The 20,070-nt window shown below is 37.1% G+C and overlaps 1 protein-coding gene across 1 annotated transcript in view; it reads right to left on the bottom strand.

The window, feature by feature from the left end:
* Nucleotides 1–20,070, bottom strand: part of SMIM22 (small integral membrane protein 22) — a 75,616-nt gene that overhangs the window by 43,880 nt on the left and 11,666 nt on the right. Inside the window, exon 2 of the mRNA XM_044089054.1 lies at nt 1,752–1,946. Coding sequence (XP_043944989.1) covers nt 1,752–1,887 — 136 coding nt within the window. The 5' untranslated portion in view covers nt 1,888–1,946. The remainder of the gene's footprint in view (nt 1–1,751; nt 1,947–20,070) is intronic.

Raw genomic sequence — 20,070 nt, 5'->3', positions numbered from 1 at the left:
TCTGGGGATTCAGTGACTGCCCCTAACTTGCAGGCATATTCAGCCAAAGCCCTCGGGTATCATCTGAGGATTCAGTGACTGCCCCTAACATGATTAGAATTCTCCAATTTTTGTTTTAAATATTTTAATGATTGTACAATATGTGAAGATTTTCTTCTTGGGCCTCCCCTGAAATGGGATCATACTTAACAAAGTTGGATTATACTGGTAAACAAGGGCTAAATAAAACAAAATAAAATAAATACTTGCAAACAAACTTAGACATTTTTTTATCTTAAGATTCTTTTGCATTTAGCCTTGAACCATCATAGAAAAGCAGTTTAAAAGTGAAACACTTTCAGCTATGACATGTTTTAACATTCACTTGAGCTTTATGTGAAATCTGTTTTGTTGTTTATTCATTAATAAAGCTGTTCTTAAGCAAATACTTAGAGAAATGACAGAATTTAAGTGACGGTTTTACAATACAGCTGTATAAATTGGGTAGATAAAAAATGTGAAGCTCAATGCATCCCTATGCAATGAATACATTCACAGCAGATTTTTTGACATCAGTTTAATGTGGTTAATGCAGATAAAATACATTTATAAACCAACTAATAATACTGATGATGATTAAATCAAAGATAAATGATATATAGAGAAAAATCCACAGATGTAAGCAGTAATATGTGAATATAAAAACAACAGTGTTTATTTAAATGTAATGTACAACTGCAGTGATTCACATTTTTTGCATGATTTTTGTTTCTTACCCCTCCCTGCTTATAGATGTCAAATGTTCAGTGCAGGAATCAGGGGTAAAGCCAAAAAATAATGACCAACAAGACACCTAAATTCATGGAAGATTACAAATATTGTTCTTGTATACTTAGAAAGTTGCTAGAACAACAAAGTTTGCATTACCATACATTTTTGAAGGATATGAAGTCTAAAACTCAAATGAATTACTTTATTTGCTGACTTCAAGTCCGTAGCACTCTGCCAAAATATCACAAATGTTATGAGGAACAGACTAAAAATATGAGGCAAAATCAGTGACATTATGCAATACTGGGGGAAATTAGAGTTTTGGCCCTGCTGCTTGCCAGCTATCATCCCATGTGATTAATCAGCCCATTTGTACCATGTAGGACATGGAACATCGTTCTTGCAGTCATGAGGATGTTTTTTTGTCTTAGGCCCTAATCCTTCCCCTTGGTGATTGACTTCTGCACTCCCATCATTACAGTGGTCTACGATGCCCCCTCACCCACCCATGTACTAAGATGGCTGACATCACTGGCTTGGTAAGTGAAGCCCACTTCTCTGATTACAGCTGTTTCACCCACAACCGTACTCTTGAAGGGAGTGAAAAGGCCACTAGACCACCAGTGTCCCCCACCTCTGATAGTTAGGACTTTATCCTTCTATACCATAGAGCTTGGGAAGCTCATAATTTTTAATATAATAAATTAAGGGTTTTTCATTTGAATAGGCTTTTTTCTAAGGGAATACATTGCTTGGGAAAGAAAGCCCTCAAAGTAGAAGAAAAAAGATGAGTAGCTGAAAAACAGTAATTCTATGGAGATATTGTTTAAAGACGATAAATGCATGTTTTTAAACTGTGTTGGTTTACAACATGGTTATGGCTTATGTTAAGAATCAACTAGTTAACAACATGTTAAGAGAGAACTACAGCTATCCATTTCAAGGCACTGTAGTGATTAATTAGTTCTAGTTACCAGCCACTTGTTCACATTTCGTCTTACCTATGAAGATGAAGAAGATGGCGAAGGCTGCGATGTCCCAATCTGACTGGAACAGCTGCTTAGACTGCAGCCTGGTCAAAACATCGTTGAACTGGGCTTGGAAATCACCCGCCAAATCTCTGTTCTCACCAACCATGGCTTCAGTCAGAGCTCACTTAAGCAAATTATTCTTGCCTCTGTATACGTTTACAAATTCTGCAAAATAAAAAAATCACGGTAAAAGACAAATCTCAGTACAATGCAGTTCCATAATAAGCAAATTACTAAATAGGTTGTTTCTGCTATTGAGTGACTGTGTTGAAATATTCCAATAATGAATGGTAACAGTAACAGAAGAAAAAAGGAAGAGTGACAGAACTATGCAATGGCCTGCAAGATGCACACATTTTACTAGCAAATATCAAACACAAAAAAGTTCTTTGATCAGAGGCTGTTTAAGATATAAGGTTCTCTGCATAACTTAAAATGACAAAGGTACATTTATCACAGATGACTGATAGGCAGCAAAGTAAACCAAAGAAATTGTGATTTTTGAACTAGATGTTTAACACAAGCTTTTCTAAAATGTGTTACTTTCCTGCTATATATACATTATTGCTGAATTTCTGTTTCCTTATGAGTCTGTCAGAGCCATGTGATTTTATGTCATTCACAATTATGTGCACACTAAGATGGTGAAGGAAGACTTGGGACTGTTCAAGTTTCATAGAAGGCCTCCTTCACAACTGCTCTTCTGCCTCAAATACCATTTCACTTGTTCAAAGCATCCATACACCCCTCTTCTAATCCCATTGCTCTAATGTGTACTCGTGAATCTGGCAATACGTTCCAGGGATTTATAATACTCTATGTGACGTATTATTGCATCACTTCTGTTTTAAACTGCTCTCCCCTTCCACATGCTATCAATATTCCCTCCCTCTACTTTTCCTCAACTCCACATTCCCTTCATAAATGATTTTTTTTCTAGGAATTGAATGCCAACTTCCAGAATGTAGCATTCCTAACATTTACAGACAGTGCGTGTTTCTGGACCTTATACCTTTTCAGTGCAAAAGAATAGCAATACAAATATACCTGAACTGACACGCCTAAGGGAAAATTCACAAACAACTAGGCATTCTGCAAACAAAAGTATTTTAACAAATCTTATAACAATACATCTTATTAAAAAAAAATATTTTAAAAAGTGTTTGCCCTGGCATGCATGGAGTATATCTAGCTACACTCGTGTTATCACACACTCATTTACAATGCATCAGTTCCATAGCAACCATGTGGCCTTTCTCTTTTGTGTTTCAGTGTACATGTCAAGCAGTTAAAGCTTTCTTCATACTCCAGTGTCTTGAGTCCCTTACTGCATTGGTAACTTCCAATTATTTCTTGTGTTATATTTTTCCCAAAACATTGTACCTTCTCTATGGGAAACAACACTAACTGTACCCATACTAAAAGTTCCCACATGCAAATCCTCATCTGACTTTAGGCCCATCTCTTTACACTCTACACTAGGCAATATTCTGGAAAAATGGTCCACCCACAAATAACCAAATGGTGACAGGAGCACCATGATGGCACTTCAGACCCTGTCTGATCACATTGTACTAGACATGGACAAATATAACATTGAGATAGTTGGAGGGTATGGTAAGGGAGTATTTCTGGAGAGGTGACTAGCCTTGAGGTATGTTGATTTTTGATGTAAACAGAGACACCTCCACCTATTTTCCCTTTCTGTGCAGTAGCTGGTCTAAATGTGTAGAAGGCATTATAGCCCTGCACTGCCAGGGTGCTCTCTGTGGCTTTAAACTATGTCTGAGTAACTAAGCAGACATTTTATTTTCCAGCGTGAAGAGAGTTTGTAGGAGTGAATTTTTTGTTTAGACTCCTGGCACTGAGCAGTATCATCTTTAGATTCTTCTGGTTTGATATGTCACATGGCTTATCAGGCTTGCAATTCCTTAAAAAAGGCTCTATGAGGTAGACAAGGACATCCTTGGAGAAGGTTGAAGTCTGCTCAATGCTGGGCTCATACTGTTCGAGAGCTCCACCATGTCTCTTTTCATATAGTCCAGGGAGGTACATCTTAGTTCATTTATTCTCACATGGACTATGACTGATGCTGGTACTTGTGGTCTAGTAACCTGAGTGCTTGTGTGATCTGTCAGATTCTGACCCTTGGTAGGCAACTGACCATAACAATCCCCTTGTTCAGCCTGATCCAGTATGACAAATGGTGCATCTCCTATGACCAAAATGTTTGATTGTGTGGAGTTCTGCCTTATGGGCTTAGACATGGAGACATTGTGAATAGATGCTGAATATGTCATGGTGGATGATGTACTAGTAATGTCTGTTTGAGACTGTTGAGGATGATTCTTGTAATTACTGCATCTGGGAGGCCTTTTAGGTTTTGGTGTGGGTATATTACTTTTTAGAACCTCGGCATGTGTAGGTCTATGTGTTTGCCCTGTAATGTGCATGGCTGGTATTGTGTGGCAATGTGTGTTTCTGATAACCTGTTTAGTATTTGTGGTGGCTGAATGTGAAAGTCTTGCATCCATCGTACAACCATTTGTCTCACATACTGTATTAGTTTGAGAATTTGGTGGTTGTCAGAAAACATGAGACAATTTTTACATTGTCTCAGGATGCTCATTTCTGCCAAGCTGGCTACAGAGACAGTAGGAAATTGTAGATCCATAATATCAGGTATATGTGTAGCATGTTTCAGGGGAGATGGACCCATAATATCAGGTATATGTATAGCGTGTTTCAGGGGAGATGGACCCATAATATCAGGTATATGTATAGCGTGTATCAGGGGAGATGGACCCATAATATCAGGTATATGTATAGCGTGTTTCAGGGGAGATGGACCCATAATATCAGGTATATGTATAGCGTGTTTCAGGGGAGATGGACCCATAATATCAGGTATATGTATAGTGTGTTTCAGGGGAGAGGGACCCATAATATCAGGTGTATGTATAGTGTGTTTCAGGGGAGATGTACTCTTAATATCAGTTATATGTTTAGCTTGTTTCAAAGGAGATGTACCCATAACATCAGGTATATGTATAGCATGTTTCAGGGGAGATGTACCCATAATATCAGGTATATGTATAGTGTGTTTCAGGGGACATGTACCCATAATATCAGGTATATGTACAGCGTGTTTCAGGAGAGATGTACCCATAATATCAAATATATGTATATAGCGTGTTTCAGGGGAGATGTACCAAGTGATTCTATGCTAATAATGTTGTGTGTCCACAAAGAGGGATACCTAAGGTGCAGGAACACATCAATAATTACACTAAAAAAGAGAAAGTAATATCATTTTAATGGGAGATTTCAACCATATAGACATTGACTAGAACAATTACCACACCAACAACAGACACTCTTAATTAATACTGAATTTTCTTAATGAAAATAACAGAGACATCATTCATGGTGCTGGCAGGGTGAATAATATACTTGATATTATACTAACAAATATTACACTTGAGATGTTATCAATTTACTGGTAGCCAAAAGAATAACCTTTCCAAGTTAACTCAATAACATTTACAACAGAGAAAGCATCCTAAGTCTCCCTCAAAATATATCCTAGCACCTAAGTCTCCCTCAAAATATATCCTAGCACAGTAGACCAATCCCACTTAAATACTGTAAGGTCCTGCTAAAGTGGTCAAATCTGTTAGATAAACGACAAAATTAGGCTAGCGTCAAAAGCAACAAAAAAAGGTAATCTTAAGTTATGTCAGATAAAGTGGAAATCGGTGGATGTACTACATAGTAAATATGTTATTATATCTCTGCCTCATTTATTTGCAAACATTCTGCTGGACAAATTCTGAGCCATTTGTATGAAATTTTTAAGTACAGCACTCCTGTTGGTCAAGGATGACCTCCTTTCCAAACATTATAGATGAGACAATAACCATAACAATAAAGACATTTATTATCGCCATGAAACCAGACAATGTTCTAGGCAGTTTCATCCACAATAAGAAATTATATACAAGACCATTATACTTTTTATATTAATGAATGTATTGGAAACAAATATGTTTTGAAAATTTGGATTCAATGTAGAGTGGTCCTCATGCACGAGAGATACAACTTCTGACCCTAATAACTATCAGTAGGCCCAACTTTTATTCTCTACAGACTTATGTAACTGGTAGCAACTTAATTTATCCTAAAAGATACTGGTGACTTTCTGGTTTCCACTAACAGACTCAGAAGGATCTACATTTACCACAAAAAGATCATCTATCATTAGTCTGATGTTGTTTTTGAGGATGTAACACTGGCATCTGAAGAGAGATTGAATAAGTGGAGATTATTTAGATCTTGCCAAGGCATTTTACATGATCCTACATAATAATAATATTAACGTCTGCTTACAATCAATAGCTGTATAGTTTTATGGGTGAACAACTGTTTGAAGATGAAAAAAAAAAAAAACAGGAATAGCAGGTTACCTGTACAAGCCCACCGAGATGTGTGGTAGACTGAAAAGTCTAAGCAAGATGACGGAGATCAAATAGCTGAGGGGACACCTTTCTTAGGGATTGGGGACTAGGTCCAATACATTTATTTAGCAAACATTTATATTATTTCTTGACATTTTTGAACATTTTCTATATCACTATGATTGAATTGAAACTGTTAATGTTTAATGTCTGTAGGACATATTTACTTATGTGCAGTTACATGTTTATGTGTAGTTAAAGGGGTCTTTATGTACATTTTTAACATTTTTAATATATTTGGAAGTTTAAGAGTTTTTAACATTGGCATAGGATTTTATTTTAAAGTGTGAAACACTTTAGAACACCCGACTGCTATGGGTTTAATTGACCATGCCGCGCTATCCAGGCTTTGGGTGTTCTTGTGGAATAGGTTACAGTAGAGCTTAAGTACAGTACTGTTGCTTTAAATGCAGACTCCACTACGTAGTGCTGTTACGTATACTCATAACTGGTGAATTGTAACAATTAGTCAACAATGATAGAAACAGTTCAACTATTTTTTATGACTAAAGGACAAAAAATATTTTTCTAATTTGGATAATTATCAAAAGAATGTTGGTTACTACCCGAGTATGGACAGGCAGGTAACATCAACCGTTTTATTTTAGTCTGCGAATGTATCAGTTGTAACGGAGTGCATTTAACTAGTTATGTTTCCAGCTAGCCGTAGAGGTTTAAAATTATACTAAATTGAATATGGATTTAATATTTTAGTGAAGGTTTGTTAGAACCTTAGGTTTAAAGCTGTTGACTGAAGCATTGCATTTGGAAATGTGAATGTAAACAGGATTGCAGTATTGTTTGACACTGAATTGCAAAGCTATCACATTGAAATGGTTGGTATTAATTCAATGAATTAATTGAAGGAGTGTTAATTAGACATTGGGTAGGGTATTTAAAGAGTTGCTTTACACTTGAAACGTTGTCTGAGGAAGTCTCACTACCAGTAAGATGAAAAGCGCTTTACGTTATTTTTGCTGTTTGCTGTTTTTAAATAAAGAAGTGTTCGTATTGTGGACTTAGCTACTAATTACGCTTTGGCTTTTTGTGGGCTTGTGATTGGCTGCTGGGACCTTCCTTTTGCTGCAGTAAGGAGGTTTTGGTTTGTGCTTTTACCCTGTATGGTAGACTTTCCACTAAACTCGTTGCTGGGACTATTCCTCTTTGGTTATTCTTGCTTTTATATATAACTACATGACTAGGACTATGGTTAGTGAAGAACAGTGGTGATTCCAAACTAGGAAATATTAACTTCAGAAGGGATACAAAAGCTCTGTGGAATGAGTTAACTTGAAATGACAGCTGGTACAGAAACAAGAGCCTCACCTTTAATGCCATTAAATGTATTGTCGAATTTACGGGGGGAAAACGATATACATACTTTGACTACAGAATTAATAGGGAGATAACAAAGGTGGGCAGTAAAGTTTTAAAATATCTGTGAAACACTATGGGCAATAGCTTAAGCTTTGGTCCTCCTGAGGGGCTTTACAAATGCAGAGACACAAGTTACAGATTATCAGTTATACATCATGTTCTCTTTCTCCCATTGGAGTACCTCATCCAGATATAAATATGCTTAAACTAAACATGTGAACTTATTCTGCATTGAGGTATTCAAAATTACCAGGGAAATAATTTGACTCCTGTAGTTCTAGGCAACTGAAAATTCGCTATGCTGAAAACAAAGCACCAACCACACTGATGTCTGAACCAGCAATAGTGAGGTCTAAGAAAACATTTGGACCTGTTCCGAGTACAGTTGGTATAGGTATGTCACTATATAATGGCCACCAAAATAAAGTCACTGCAACCTTTACAAAACTGTATATGCTACTGTTGTGTTTAGTAAAATGCTTATTTCAAAATCAGCTACATTTTCAATCTCAGTATTAAGCAAACAGATCTGATCCAAGTTACCAAATGAAAAAGATTTTAATTCCAGTGTATTGTAATATAATCAGCCTATCTGGGCAAAAAGTAATATAAGTGTTTGCTCTCATCTGTAGAACCCCATTTTTGTTTTTTTGAAAAGTTACACTGAGTGAATATAAAAAAAACAGAATTAATGAATCTAAAATGCCCAGAAGTTTAGGAAAGTAATAAATTAATCGCCAGCTATTGAGTTTTAAGAACCAGATGAAGCTAATTATGCAGAAATTAGAGGTTTGTCAGTTTAGTAAAGCATAGTTGGAAAAGGAAATACTAAGTGTGACGTTTCCCAGAAAGGGATAAAAATGAGAATTCAGGCTAATGAAGTCTGTCTGAAGAGAGAAAGAATGCAGAGATTTTGGGAATGTTCGAAGTTTCAGACCAAATCTCTAAACTGGAAGCAATAGTGTGCAACATTTATGAGCTCTTAAGAACACTGTGAAATCTGATCCATACTTCAAGCAAAGACTGACCATGTTCATGGAATCTAAGGAAGGTTCCAGATTCTTTGTATCACAGACCAGTTTTAGGCAGGCTGTTCAAATCCAAGGAAAAAAGCTGTTAGCAGTGATTCAGGAAAGGAGACTGTACTAGATGGGACTACAGTCTTCGGCTCCTCTGATCTCTCTCCAGATGCGCGTAAGGTCAGAAGATCATTTGCATAATTAAGGATAATTTTATGAATGAAGAAGACTAGAAATAACTAAGCCATCCTTGCAAAGATATAAGTAATATATTGCAGCTCACTTCTTAGTTTTAGTTGTTGTATCTTTCGGCTTTTCAGGGTTAGGAGTCGCCACAGCGGAACTCCGGTCCGCTAATGATTGGGAGTAGATTTTTACATACCGAGTTTCCAGCCCTGACGCACAACCTTCAACGAAGGTACGCCCATTCACATGTCTCCACACAGAAGATGCTTTAGCTGAAAATCGAACAGGACAACGTCTTACTGTGAGACGACAACGCTACCGCAGCACCACCACTGCAGCACTCAATTTTTAGAAAGCCAAAATAAAGCTGAAAACTTATGAATGTATTACAATTGCCACGCCATGGAGATACATACACTTTTTTGTGTATGTTTAATTTTACTTTTTAACGCTTTTATGTTGCATATGCATTTGACAATAAGGTATGTATATATACTGTTGTACTTTCCTCACAAAATACCAGTGTGATTAAATAAATACATGAAGGACATCAAGGCATGACTGTTATGAAAGAGACAAAATGGTGACCCAATATCAATATGGACTTTGCAAAACCTTTGTCGACATGTAAGTTTAACATAATACAAAAAACACTCCTGAAGAGAGACCATCTGCTATGAATTCTGTTACTGCAAATATTGTGGTAGAGAACAGATGCATTTGTATATGAGTTTGAAGGAAAGAACTACCTTGTAGTAGTAAAGTATGTTAGTCTTGAGATACAGATACCATCAAGGCATAACCAACAGATTTATGTTAGGTTCCAGACAATGTTTACCACACAGGCAGTTCTTGTCTAAAGAGTTTGTACAATTTGCTGAGGACTATGGTTTCATGAATATAGTGGAATGCTCTTAGTAACACCTCTTTCTGCTCTGCAGACCACAGAACCCATTCCTTGTTATCCTCTATATCCTTATGTGCACTTTTGTTTTACATTCAGATTCATATTAGACATTTTCAACAACTTTACAGACATAAGCCTAACAAAAATTCTTGCTGTTTGTTACAACTGATCCACTGGATACATCATTGTTTCTGTGGTTCCATCAACAATAATGCCCCTGTCCTCACATTTCACATCATTTAGCTTGTCCATTGTGACTTTTTATTATCATCATGTCAATTATAAACATTAGAACTGATGTAGTGACTGAGGCAATTTCAATTAGAGTATCAACAGTGGCTGAAAGTTCCTTCAGTCTCCAGGTCATGTTTAAAAAAAAAGTGTGTACTCATAGATCTTGCCCCCATGGATGACCCTCACTGTATCACCATTAACAGGGCTGCCTGGCTTGTGTTGGTGGTGTTGAGAGTTAAAGCCATATCTATGGCCCAGGTGACCCATGTTCAAATAGCTTGGGTGCTTGACACCACAGGATGGAGAGAAATGTACATAGTTGGGTTCCATGTGGAAATTAGAAACAGCCATGCAATGTTACTTGCAGATGGATTTGACATCCTGATAGCAGCCCTTTGAAGAAATCACTGAAACAGGAAACCTCTGTGCCCATTATCATGGCAAAACCATAACAACCAGAATACGTCAAACAAAAGGCACTGCTGAGAACCAAGGAGCTGATTAAAACAAAAAAAATGCAAAGCAAATAGTCCCAGAGAGAAGTTTATTGGAATCCAACGCAAGACATAAAATGCTTAACTGCCTCAGACTGAAGAAATGAGAAGTGGTGTAGCACTGACACTTACTGCTTGACTCACTACATGATGCTACTAAACAGCACAGATTCCTTAACAACAATGTGATACTGCCCCCTGCTGGCTCACTGTCTTCAACAACCTTGAACATGGGTCAGAGTACATCTCGGAGGAGGCTAATCACATTTAATAGATCCAGTGGCTGAGGATAGGCCCTGGGAGTCACTGACTATCAGTTGAAGGGTGCAAAAAAAAAAACATTTTTAGGGTTTTCTGGTTACTAGTGAAATAGAAAGCTGATATAGCTAAAGGAATACTAGTTTTTATACTCCTACATGTATACCAGTCTCCCCAGCATTTCACCAGTTATTTAAAAAGGGTCAGCTTCAGAAAACCGAAAACGCAAACTCTCAAACGCTCACATGAGCGAATATTCAAAAACTCAAAATTGGTATTTTGGGATCGCAGTACAGTGAATATCGGAATATTTGCCCTTTCCTCACTGTAGTGCGATCTTGGAGTAGTTAGCGAGGGGTGTGGGTTATTCGCTCTTGTGATCGTTCGAGAGTTTGCATTTTCGGTTTTATGACATAGACTCTTTAAAAATAGCTTGACAGAAAGAAGGAGCCATATCGTGACCATTATCATCTGTGCGAAAGCCAGCCTGAAAACTGAGGAAAGGCTCTTCTCTACCTTTGGTGCCTCTGTTTGGAGCTGCTTCCTGTAAATGATAGAGGCGCAAACTGACCTTTAGATAGAACCTAATTACAGGTCAAGAGATGAAGGCTAGCCTATAAGTAGAAGATGAGGTCACCTGCATAAAAATACATCTGTCTTTGTCCTAGGAGTTTATATTCGCTGCCCTTCATTCTCGCTGTATCCTTTTGATATGTACTTATGATCACATTTATTTGTACCAAACTTATTGTCTTGCAATATTAATATTTACATAGCATTCGCTCATGTCCTGTGTTTTTTTAACATGTTTTAACAAATTTCAAACACATTAGAAAGAGACATAGTGTGTAGGGATCTTGTCCCATTTCAATTTACAGAGTTATGTTGCTGGTATGGTTTGACACCCATGCTGCCATTGGTCAGGGATATAGCTAAAAAGAGTTCTGTTAATGATCTTTCCATTTACTCAGTTGTTAAATAAATCAACATATAAATAAAATGTGGATTAACAACTTGTGATGGAACAGCATTTACAGAGCTCAGTGCACGTAAATCCTGTTACAGCTTATTATAGCTTTATGTCAGTGCAGTACCGAAGGCTGAATCCATGAGCTGATAATAAACTTAATCTGGTAGTCCTAGCTTTGTATTCCTTCTCCTTCTATTTGAATACTCTGTTACATCACTTAATTATACCAGTACCCAGGGTACCCTTAGTAAGCTTACCTAGTTAAAGTGCATTAAATAGATAAATAAATAAATAAATAAATAAATAAATAAATAAAGCCTCCAGTAGCTCAGGATACAAACCTAAAATTGCTAAGTAGTAAAAAAGAAACTTTGTGCCTGTCTTTTGAAACTATATACACACATCTCTGTCTTTACTCATAATGGCTTAGCGAATCACTCCTTACAAAAGCTTCCTGTACAGTTGCCGAGGATTATGTTCATACTTATTCAGTTTATGGCAGGTGTTTAGATCCCTCTGGTAAAACACAATGATGTGTGATCCTTTGATCTTTGTTAAGATATTATTTAAAATTAAGCTGCGTCATATTCCACACACAGCCTGTAATCGGGCTTACTCACATTTTCTGGTATAACCAGGTATCAGCAGCAAATGCAGTACACAAAGCAACTCCGTGTTCCTGTGTTACATAAGTCAGTATACTAACTTGTTTTTATGGGCTCTGGACTTTATAAATTGGATCACTATAGACATGCACTATAAATGAAAGTAAAATAAGGGGCTTTGGATTTTGCTAATACTGATCACAAAATGACCCACTAAGGGTGCAGAGTGGGTCTACCTTTTCTAATATGTCTATTCACAACTGTTTAACTTCCAGGTCAGATATGTGTTTGTTTATGTATTGTTCATTTCTTTGTTTAACTGTGTAGGTGAACAGATCCAAAATGTTCAGCGTGAACCAATGGTAATGCATTGTCACATTTTTTTTAATCCAAAATGTTTTCAGAATAACATAACGTGCACAAGGGCTGTAGTCCAAACGAATTGCACATACATGTAATATTTGTTGGTTTTCATTCCAAGCTGGATTGTTTCAATGAACAGTTATGGGAACTCACTCTGCTTACAAATTTAAGTTTTTAAGTCCCCCCCTCATGCAAAATATTGCCCCTCAGAGCACCAATGCAGAGAGAAATACTCTTGGCCTCCCAACAATCTACAGCCATAATTCTAATCAGCTCTAGAGTCACTACTTGTCAGCGAGAGGCGTGCAGTGACTTAAGACTATTGGCAGTAAAAAATTGGGATTCACAGGTTTAGGCTTCAAACCAAATTAATCCAGTAATATGTAGTGCAGTACTAAATCATTAACAGACTAGGAATGGTGTTGACATCTTAAAGAACAGTCTTACACTACAATGATATGCACTGCAAGAGAAGCCTTACTTTAGTATTAGTAGGATAGTGCATATAAAATATACATGAAGGAATAATAAGGGAGTGTCATAAACAGTCACCATGCATACTCTAGCATAACAGCACATCCCAGCCGTAGCTGTATGAAAAAGACATTATGGGCACTAGGAAATGCTGAGCCATGCAAACAATTGGCAGGTATATGACTGATAGGGAAAGAAAGAATAACAGTAGAAAGATAAATGTGTGCGAGTAACCACAGAGTGTTAACGGAGGTTGTCTGTTTGCTATTTACATGTACAGCATTTATCTCTTGGGCTCAAGTACACCAGAAACAGTCCACACATGATGAAATATAATTCATACAGGAAACTAAACTTCATAAATGTATGCTGAGGGAATTGTTATATTTCTTTGAGCTGATATACACAATCTTCCATCTCATCTATTTTCGAATTCCAAGACCCAGTTGGGCAGATGCCCAGGGATCTTGATACTGGGTCTATATTGGATGATCGAACTTTCAAAAGTTTGAATGTCGTATGGTCGACACCATATGATTTAATTTTTGAAAGTTCAAACGTTTTAATGGAGATCTCTGTACAGCACGGAATGGGAAGATTTCCCTTTTCTGCACTGTAATGTGATCTCGGAGTTGGTATGTTTAAAGAAGGGTGGTGTATGGGGTGCACAGCTCCAAATGTGGGGGGTGCAGGGAGGGCTTGGCCCCCCTGCTTAAAACATTCAGGTAGGTTATTTATGTAATTTATTTTTTTATTAGATATTCAAACTTTTAAAAGTTCGATCATATGGTGTGTATATGTATGACACATATCTAATATATATACACTACATGATGCTTAAAATCCACAGGACTGTCATATTAATCCTTCGCTCCAGCTGTTTGTGTTCATGACTATTTCAGAATTTACTTACCGTGCAGTAGGGTTGTTTTAAACCAATGTACTACACAGCATGAGCACACAAGCATGCACAGATGTTGAAAGAAACACATCTGGTCCATTAAGTCTGCCTGACTATTGCATCTAAGGCTGTAATGTTGCTTCTTCCAAGCCTTAGCCCTTGTACCCCTGTTCCTTGCACCCTTAACTCCATTCTGCAGCAATGCATTCAGATCCGCACACCTTCTTGTATCATCCCTTCCACATTCACCACCCATGTTCATATCTCCCTCCTGTCCTTTGTCTTCAATTCTGTAGCACTAAATTGCTTCCTGATATTGTGGTTCATCCATATAATATTTCCACGTTACCGTTTCTACCTCAGTGGGTATGGACTTGATGTTCTAAGCAAAGCCTAATTCTTCATTTTGCTTATTTCAGTAAATTTTTTTTTTACATTTTGTACTTTCTCTTACCTTTATTACAACCTTTCAAAGACTGCTACAAGTATTGATTTTTGCTGTTTGTAGAGACTTGTTGTTCAATTTGTTCATTTTATTCTTACCTTTATTCTATCTTTTAGCAATCATTTTACACTTGGCCATATTTTACATCAGACTGACTGTTTTTGCTACCTATGTACATAATCTGTGCTATTTTAACTACTGATTTGTATTTTTATCTCATACTGCATTTTTTTCACTGCTTTGTTTTTAACTACTGATTTGTATTTTTATCTCATACTGCATTTTTTTCACTGCTTTGTTGACTGTGTTAGTCCTACTAGGCTAGTGGCCTATTTTCAGGGAAACCTCAAGGTGGTATTTAAACCACTATGGGAAATTTAGCCAGGGCACTGGAAAACTTCCTGTACTTGTCACTGTTGTGAGTGGGACCCATTTTAGAAGAGCACTTCCTGTTTCCATTCCAGGCACAGAAGCAGCTTTGAGAAACAGGGAGGCAGATGGAGAGGGAAGAAGATGATGGAGTTGTAAAAGAAATGGAGGAGAAAGCAAATATCAAGATTAGAGAATGTGTGCAGGATTCTGAGGAAATGTTACAAAGAAATCTGATGGAGATGAGTCAGCCAACATTTGATGTATAATTACGACTCTGCAGCTAGGAGGGTTATGGGATGATTTACTTAAAGAAATGGTGGTGCAGAGTGAACCAGAAAATGAAGAAGATGTTTCCAGGGGTGGGGTAGGGGGTCATTATGGAGAAATACAAAAGGAGGATACAGAGACAATCCTGAAGAATAGTGGTGAGATGGGAAAGAAAACATATGCAGTAAATATACTTGTAAATGGCTGGTTAAGCCAAGAGGTACATATAAAGACTGGTGTAAGACAGGGATGTCCAATGAGTTGTATATATTTTTTTCATTGGTTATAAATATGGTAGTATGTGAAATAAATCACAAAATGAAGGAGGTGGAGTGTATAACACCTGAAGGATTAAGAATTTCAGTTCTGTTATATGCATATGACATTACAAAAAAAACTAAATTTGGATAAAAGTAATAAGTGATTATAGAGGTGATATGAATGGCTTTAAATAAAGAGAAAAGTAAAAGCGTAGGTGATGTAATAAAGATAGGAGGTATATATTTTGCGATGAATGAAATTTCTGTGTTAGGTCTAACATTTGGGAATAAAGATGCAAATAGAATCCAAGGGAAAAAGCAACAGAAGAAATAAAACAAGCCTGTCTTTTCTGGAGAACATATAAATTATCATTCAGAAGAAAAGACTTATTTGGTAAATTCATTACTTATGGGACAATAGCATACTTAAGAAGTGTATTTATGTTGTCAACAGTATTTGAAAAGAAATGATTGCAGTTTTTTTTTACTTTATTTGGACTTCTATAGTAAACCCATTAAAAAGAGAAGTTTGTATGTAAATAAAGAAGACGGAGGTTTAGGGTTAAATAACCCAGTGGTATGTGCTGTTTTCATTACATTTGTACAAATTGTTAAAGTGGAGAAAAGAAAAAGACAAGAGATTAGTAGTAAAATTGTATAACTATAGGTATGATAAATTTGGGGGTGTGGTAAAAAAAAGAGTAAAAGAGAAAAAAAAAGAGTGCATAAATAAAGAAATAAAATGTTACCAAGAAAAAATATTTTTGTGGAAAATAAAAATGGATGATATAGTATAAGCTAGAAAAGTATGGTATAAGGAATGTAATGATAAAACGTTACTCTGTAGAACCATGGGTAAATCTAGCAGATGAAAAAAATTAAAGCTATAAAAACAAGAAGCAAACTGTGTAATCAGAAAGTAGAATGTCAAGATTTTTTGTGGAGGTTGGTAATAAAAATATGGCATATGAAAAGAAAAGTGATGACACTAAGGAATGCGTGTGTTTGAAATGTAAAAAAGTTATAGGGAAAACTATGTGAAGAAGATTGTTTTTGAAGATGTAAAAGAAGTGGATAAATTAAATGTATATGATTAAATGTGGATATTATAAGAATAGAAGTAAAGAATTTGTTAAAAATAATTGATATAAAGTTATTTTATGTTATATGGGCTATATGGAATGAAAGAATAAATTAAATTATGTTTAATGGGAAATGGATTTTAGCAACAATATTAAGTAAAATCAGATGGTGATTATGGAAAAAGAAGTGGGGGTCTAATAGGGATGAAAATGTATGATTACAAGGGAAATTCTGAATATGTAAACAAATTTGTATAGCTATATATTTGTACATTTGTAAATATTTATAAATATATATTTTGTAAATAACAGTTTTTTGTATATAAATAAAGGGCCTCTACTCTTTTTGATAGGTGTTGTGGGCTTTTACATCCACCTGAGCTGCCACCAACTCAAGCAGATGGGACCTCAGTTTAACATCTCATCTGAAGGATGGCACACTGAGGACTGCAGCAACCCCCTTATGCTGCACTGCAGTGTGATCAATCCATCTACCCTCTGTGGGAATAGAACCCACGGCCTTCTGTATCAAAGTTTTTATACTTTAATTCCATCCAAAACGGTTTTATGTTTCGCAGTAAATCACTTTTATTGGCTTTACACCCTTTCATTCCAACTAGACTACCTATGTCTATTATTTCATTTTTGTAAGCATTTACATCTTTTACATAAACATTGGGGTGGCTGTTCTGGCTGGCTTAAATTGGACATTCTTGGTGCATACCAGAGATGAAGCAAGTGATACGGCGCTACTTTCCTGAGGGTAACATTTGGGGTCTTTGTTTCCTTACACTACTGAGGGTCCCGATATACCCTCAATAGCAGGTAATAGGGAACCATTCTCTCAAGACTCTGGTTAAGACTTTATATTTTAATGCTACACTGATTTGTAGCAAGACAGGTAATATTTGTAACTTGTTGCAATACATTGACCTTGCTTTGTATAATTGAGACCTGGCTAGATGAGAACTCTGGCCCACACTTGTTTGCTGCCTTTCCTGTAGGACTCTTGGTTGTAGACTGCCTTTGGAAGAGTAAGATTGGGGACAGAGCTGTGGTCCATAGTGTTGACAAACTTAGGTTAACCAAGTTGGACACTAGAGAGACCAACTTTTTGGACATGTCTAGTGAGAGGAGAAAACTATATATTTTTCCTTGTTTACTGTCCACCAGGTTGGTGAGGACTTTCCTACAACAGTTTACTGATTTTCTCCTGGACTCAGTTTTGGGCCACCAGCATCTAACTGTGCTGGGAGATTTTAATATCTGGGTTGATGCTGATTCTGTGAGACTAGCCGATGAATTTAGTTGTATCATGAAAGGTTTTGGGTTTGCTCAGTTCATTATTTTCACAATTCACAAGTTAAGGCATATATACTGGACATTGTCTTTCTGTTAAACATGGTGGCTTTAAACCTAGTCATCTTGACCTACCACATTACAGTCTCTCCAATCTTGCTCTGAAGGTTTTTTGTAATACTAATCATATTAATATTGAACTTTTTTCAATTTTGCTCCTTCATTTCCTGTAAAAGGGGACTAATTCAACAGATGCCTTAGTCACAGATTATAATAAATATCTTTCTTTGATTTTGGATTCCTTGGTTCCAGGCCATGTTCACCCAGTATCTACAAAGCAATATCAGCCTTGGTTTGATCATGACCTTTGTCATCTGTGTAGTGCTGGGAGCAGTTAAAAGCACTGCTGGCACATAGCAGGACTATGGATTGACAGGACTGAGCTTGGTGAGCACTTTGCAGTTGATTAAGCAAAGATCTCTAGCAAGAAACAATTTTTATTCAAAGAGGTCTCTTTGCAGCTGATTGACCAGCTACACTTTTCTGAGTGGTGGAGAGAGTCTGCAAACCAGCCTGTCTGGTCATCAGAAGAGCGTTAGCCAGTCTAGAATGTGAGTCTGCTGCTTAATTTATTGCCAAAAAGATCGCCTCCATTAGATCTGCTCTCCTTCCAGCAGACCCAAAGATGGGGCAGTAATTCCATTTTTCCTCTCGACAGTGTCTTCATTTGTGTTCAACATTCCTGATGGATGTGTTCACTCTTGTCATCTCTGAAAACATGTAAACTGAACCCTTACCCGTTGAAACTAATGAAGGCTAGCTTTGATGTGCTGGGTCAAGTAATCTACTAGATTTTGGCTCTAACACCGAATGACAGGATATTTTGCTCAGCCTTGACAGATGTTTTGGTTGCCCTGACCCTCAAAAAATAACTCTGAACTCAAAGAATTTAGACAACTGCTACCCTGTTTCTAGCCTCCTTTTTATATGGAAAGTTATTGAGAAAGCTGTTTATAACCAACTAGAATTCCATCTTTCAGCTAATGGTCCAATGGACACTTTCCAGTCAGGCTTTCATACTTAACACAGTACTGAGATTACACTCATAAGAGTGGTCAGTGTTCTCCCAATGGCAAGAGACCAGTGTTACTATACAGTGTTGGTCTTCCTGGATCTTTACAGCATTTCTCACACTGTAGATCATGGTATTTCTGCTGTAGCCCTCATCTGGTTTATCTCATACCTGTCTGGCCATACTCATTGTGTCTGTTCAAAACTCAGCATGTCTTCTCAATACCATCTTGGCTATAAAATCTCCCAGGGTTCTATCATAAGTCCAGGAATGTTCACACTGTACATCATTCCTCTAGGAGAGCTTTTAAGGGAAAGGGGCATAGCATACCACAAATGACACTCTGATCTATTTTCCTTCTCAGAAGACAATATAGTGAGTACATATTCCCTGTCTGATGATCCTGAAGCCATACATTATTAACTGTAAATCAGTTAAAACTGATCACTGCAAAGACTGAGGCAGTGGCTGTACATGCAACCTTGAGCCATTCTTCAGCCATACCACTGCACAGTGACATTATGCATTGTGTTAATAAGCTTAGTCAGTAAAATGCAGAACCTTAGTACTATTTGTTGACTCATAGTTAACATTTCTGGACAGTGTGTCAGCTGTTGTGAAGTCATAGGATCATAGGAGATTACAAGTGTATTGACCTGGAGGTCATTTTAAGCCTAGCTGTTTCAACCCAAAGGAATACCGTAGAGGCACTAGCCAATACTCAGGATTGCATTTAGTGATGACTATCCATTTGTGCAGAAGGGTTGTCACCATTAACCCCTGTAAGAATTTACAGTGCCCCATCCACTCATCCAGGTTCTTCTTGAACAGTGTCATAGAGGTGCTCTGTTTCACATGAATTGGTAGCCTGTTCCAAAGATGTGGCAGTCACTGGGACATAAATCTGTCCCTCCAGCATGTCTTATTTAAGTCACAAGCCATATTTAAGTCCCTGGAATGGGTAGCTCTAGACCCATTTGATTTGCAGATATACAGTGAGTTCATTAGGTTTGGGTCTTGGGTTGCTCTGTAGGCCAGGCATAAGTCTTCCCTAAGAAGTCTATATGACACGTTGTATAGTGACAGGGATTTTAGTCGGTCTGTGTACGGCACATGCTGAAGGCCCTTGATCTTCTTTGTTAGAAACCCCTGAGGTCTCTCTAATTGCTGTAGGTGCTTAGTACGGT

This window comes from Protopterus annectens, chromosome 12.part0, assembly GCF_019279795.1.
Source record: "Protopterus annectens isolate FY-2018-M chromosome 12.part0, PAN1.0, whole genome shotgun sequence".
In the NCBI taxonomy this organism is placed as follows: Eukaryota; Metazoa; Chordata; order Ceratodontiformes; family Protopteridae; genus Protopterus; species Protopterus annectens.
This window is presented reverse-complemented; position numbering and strand designations above follow the sequence as displayed.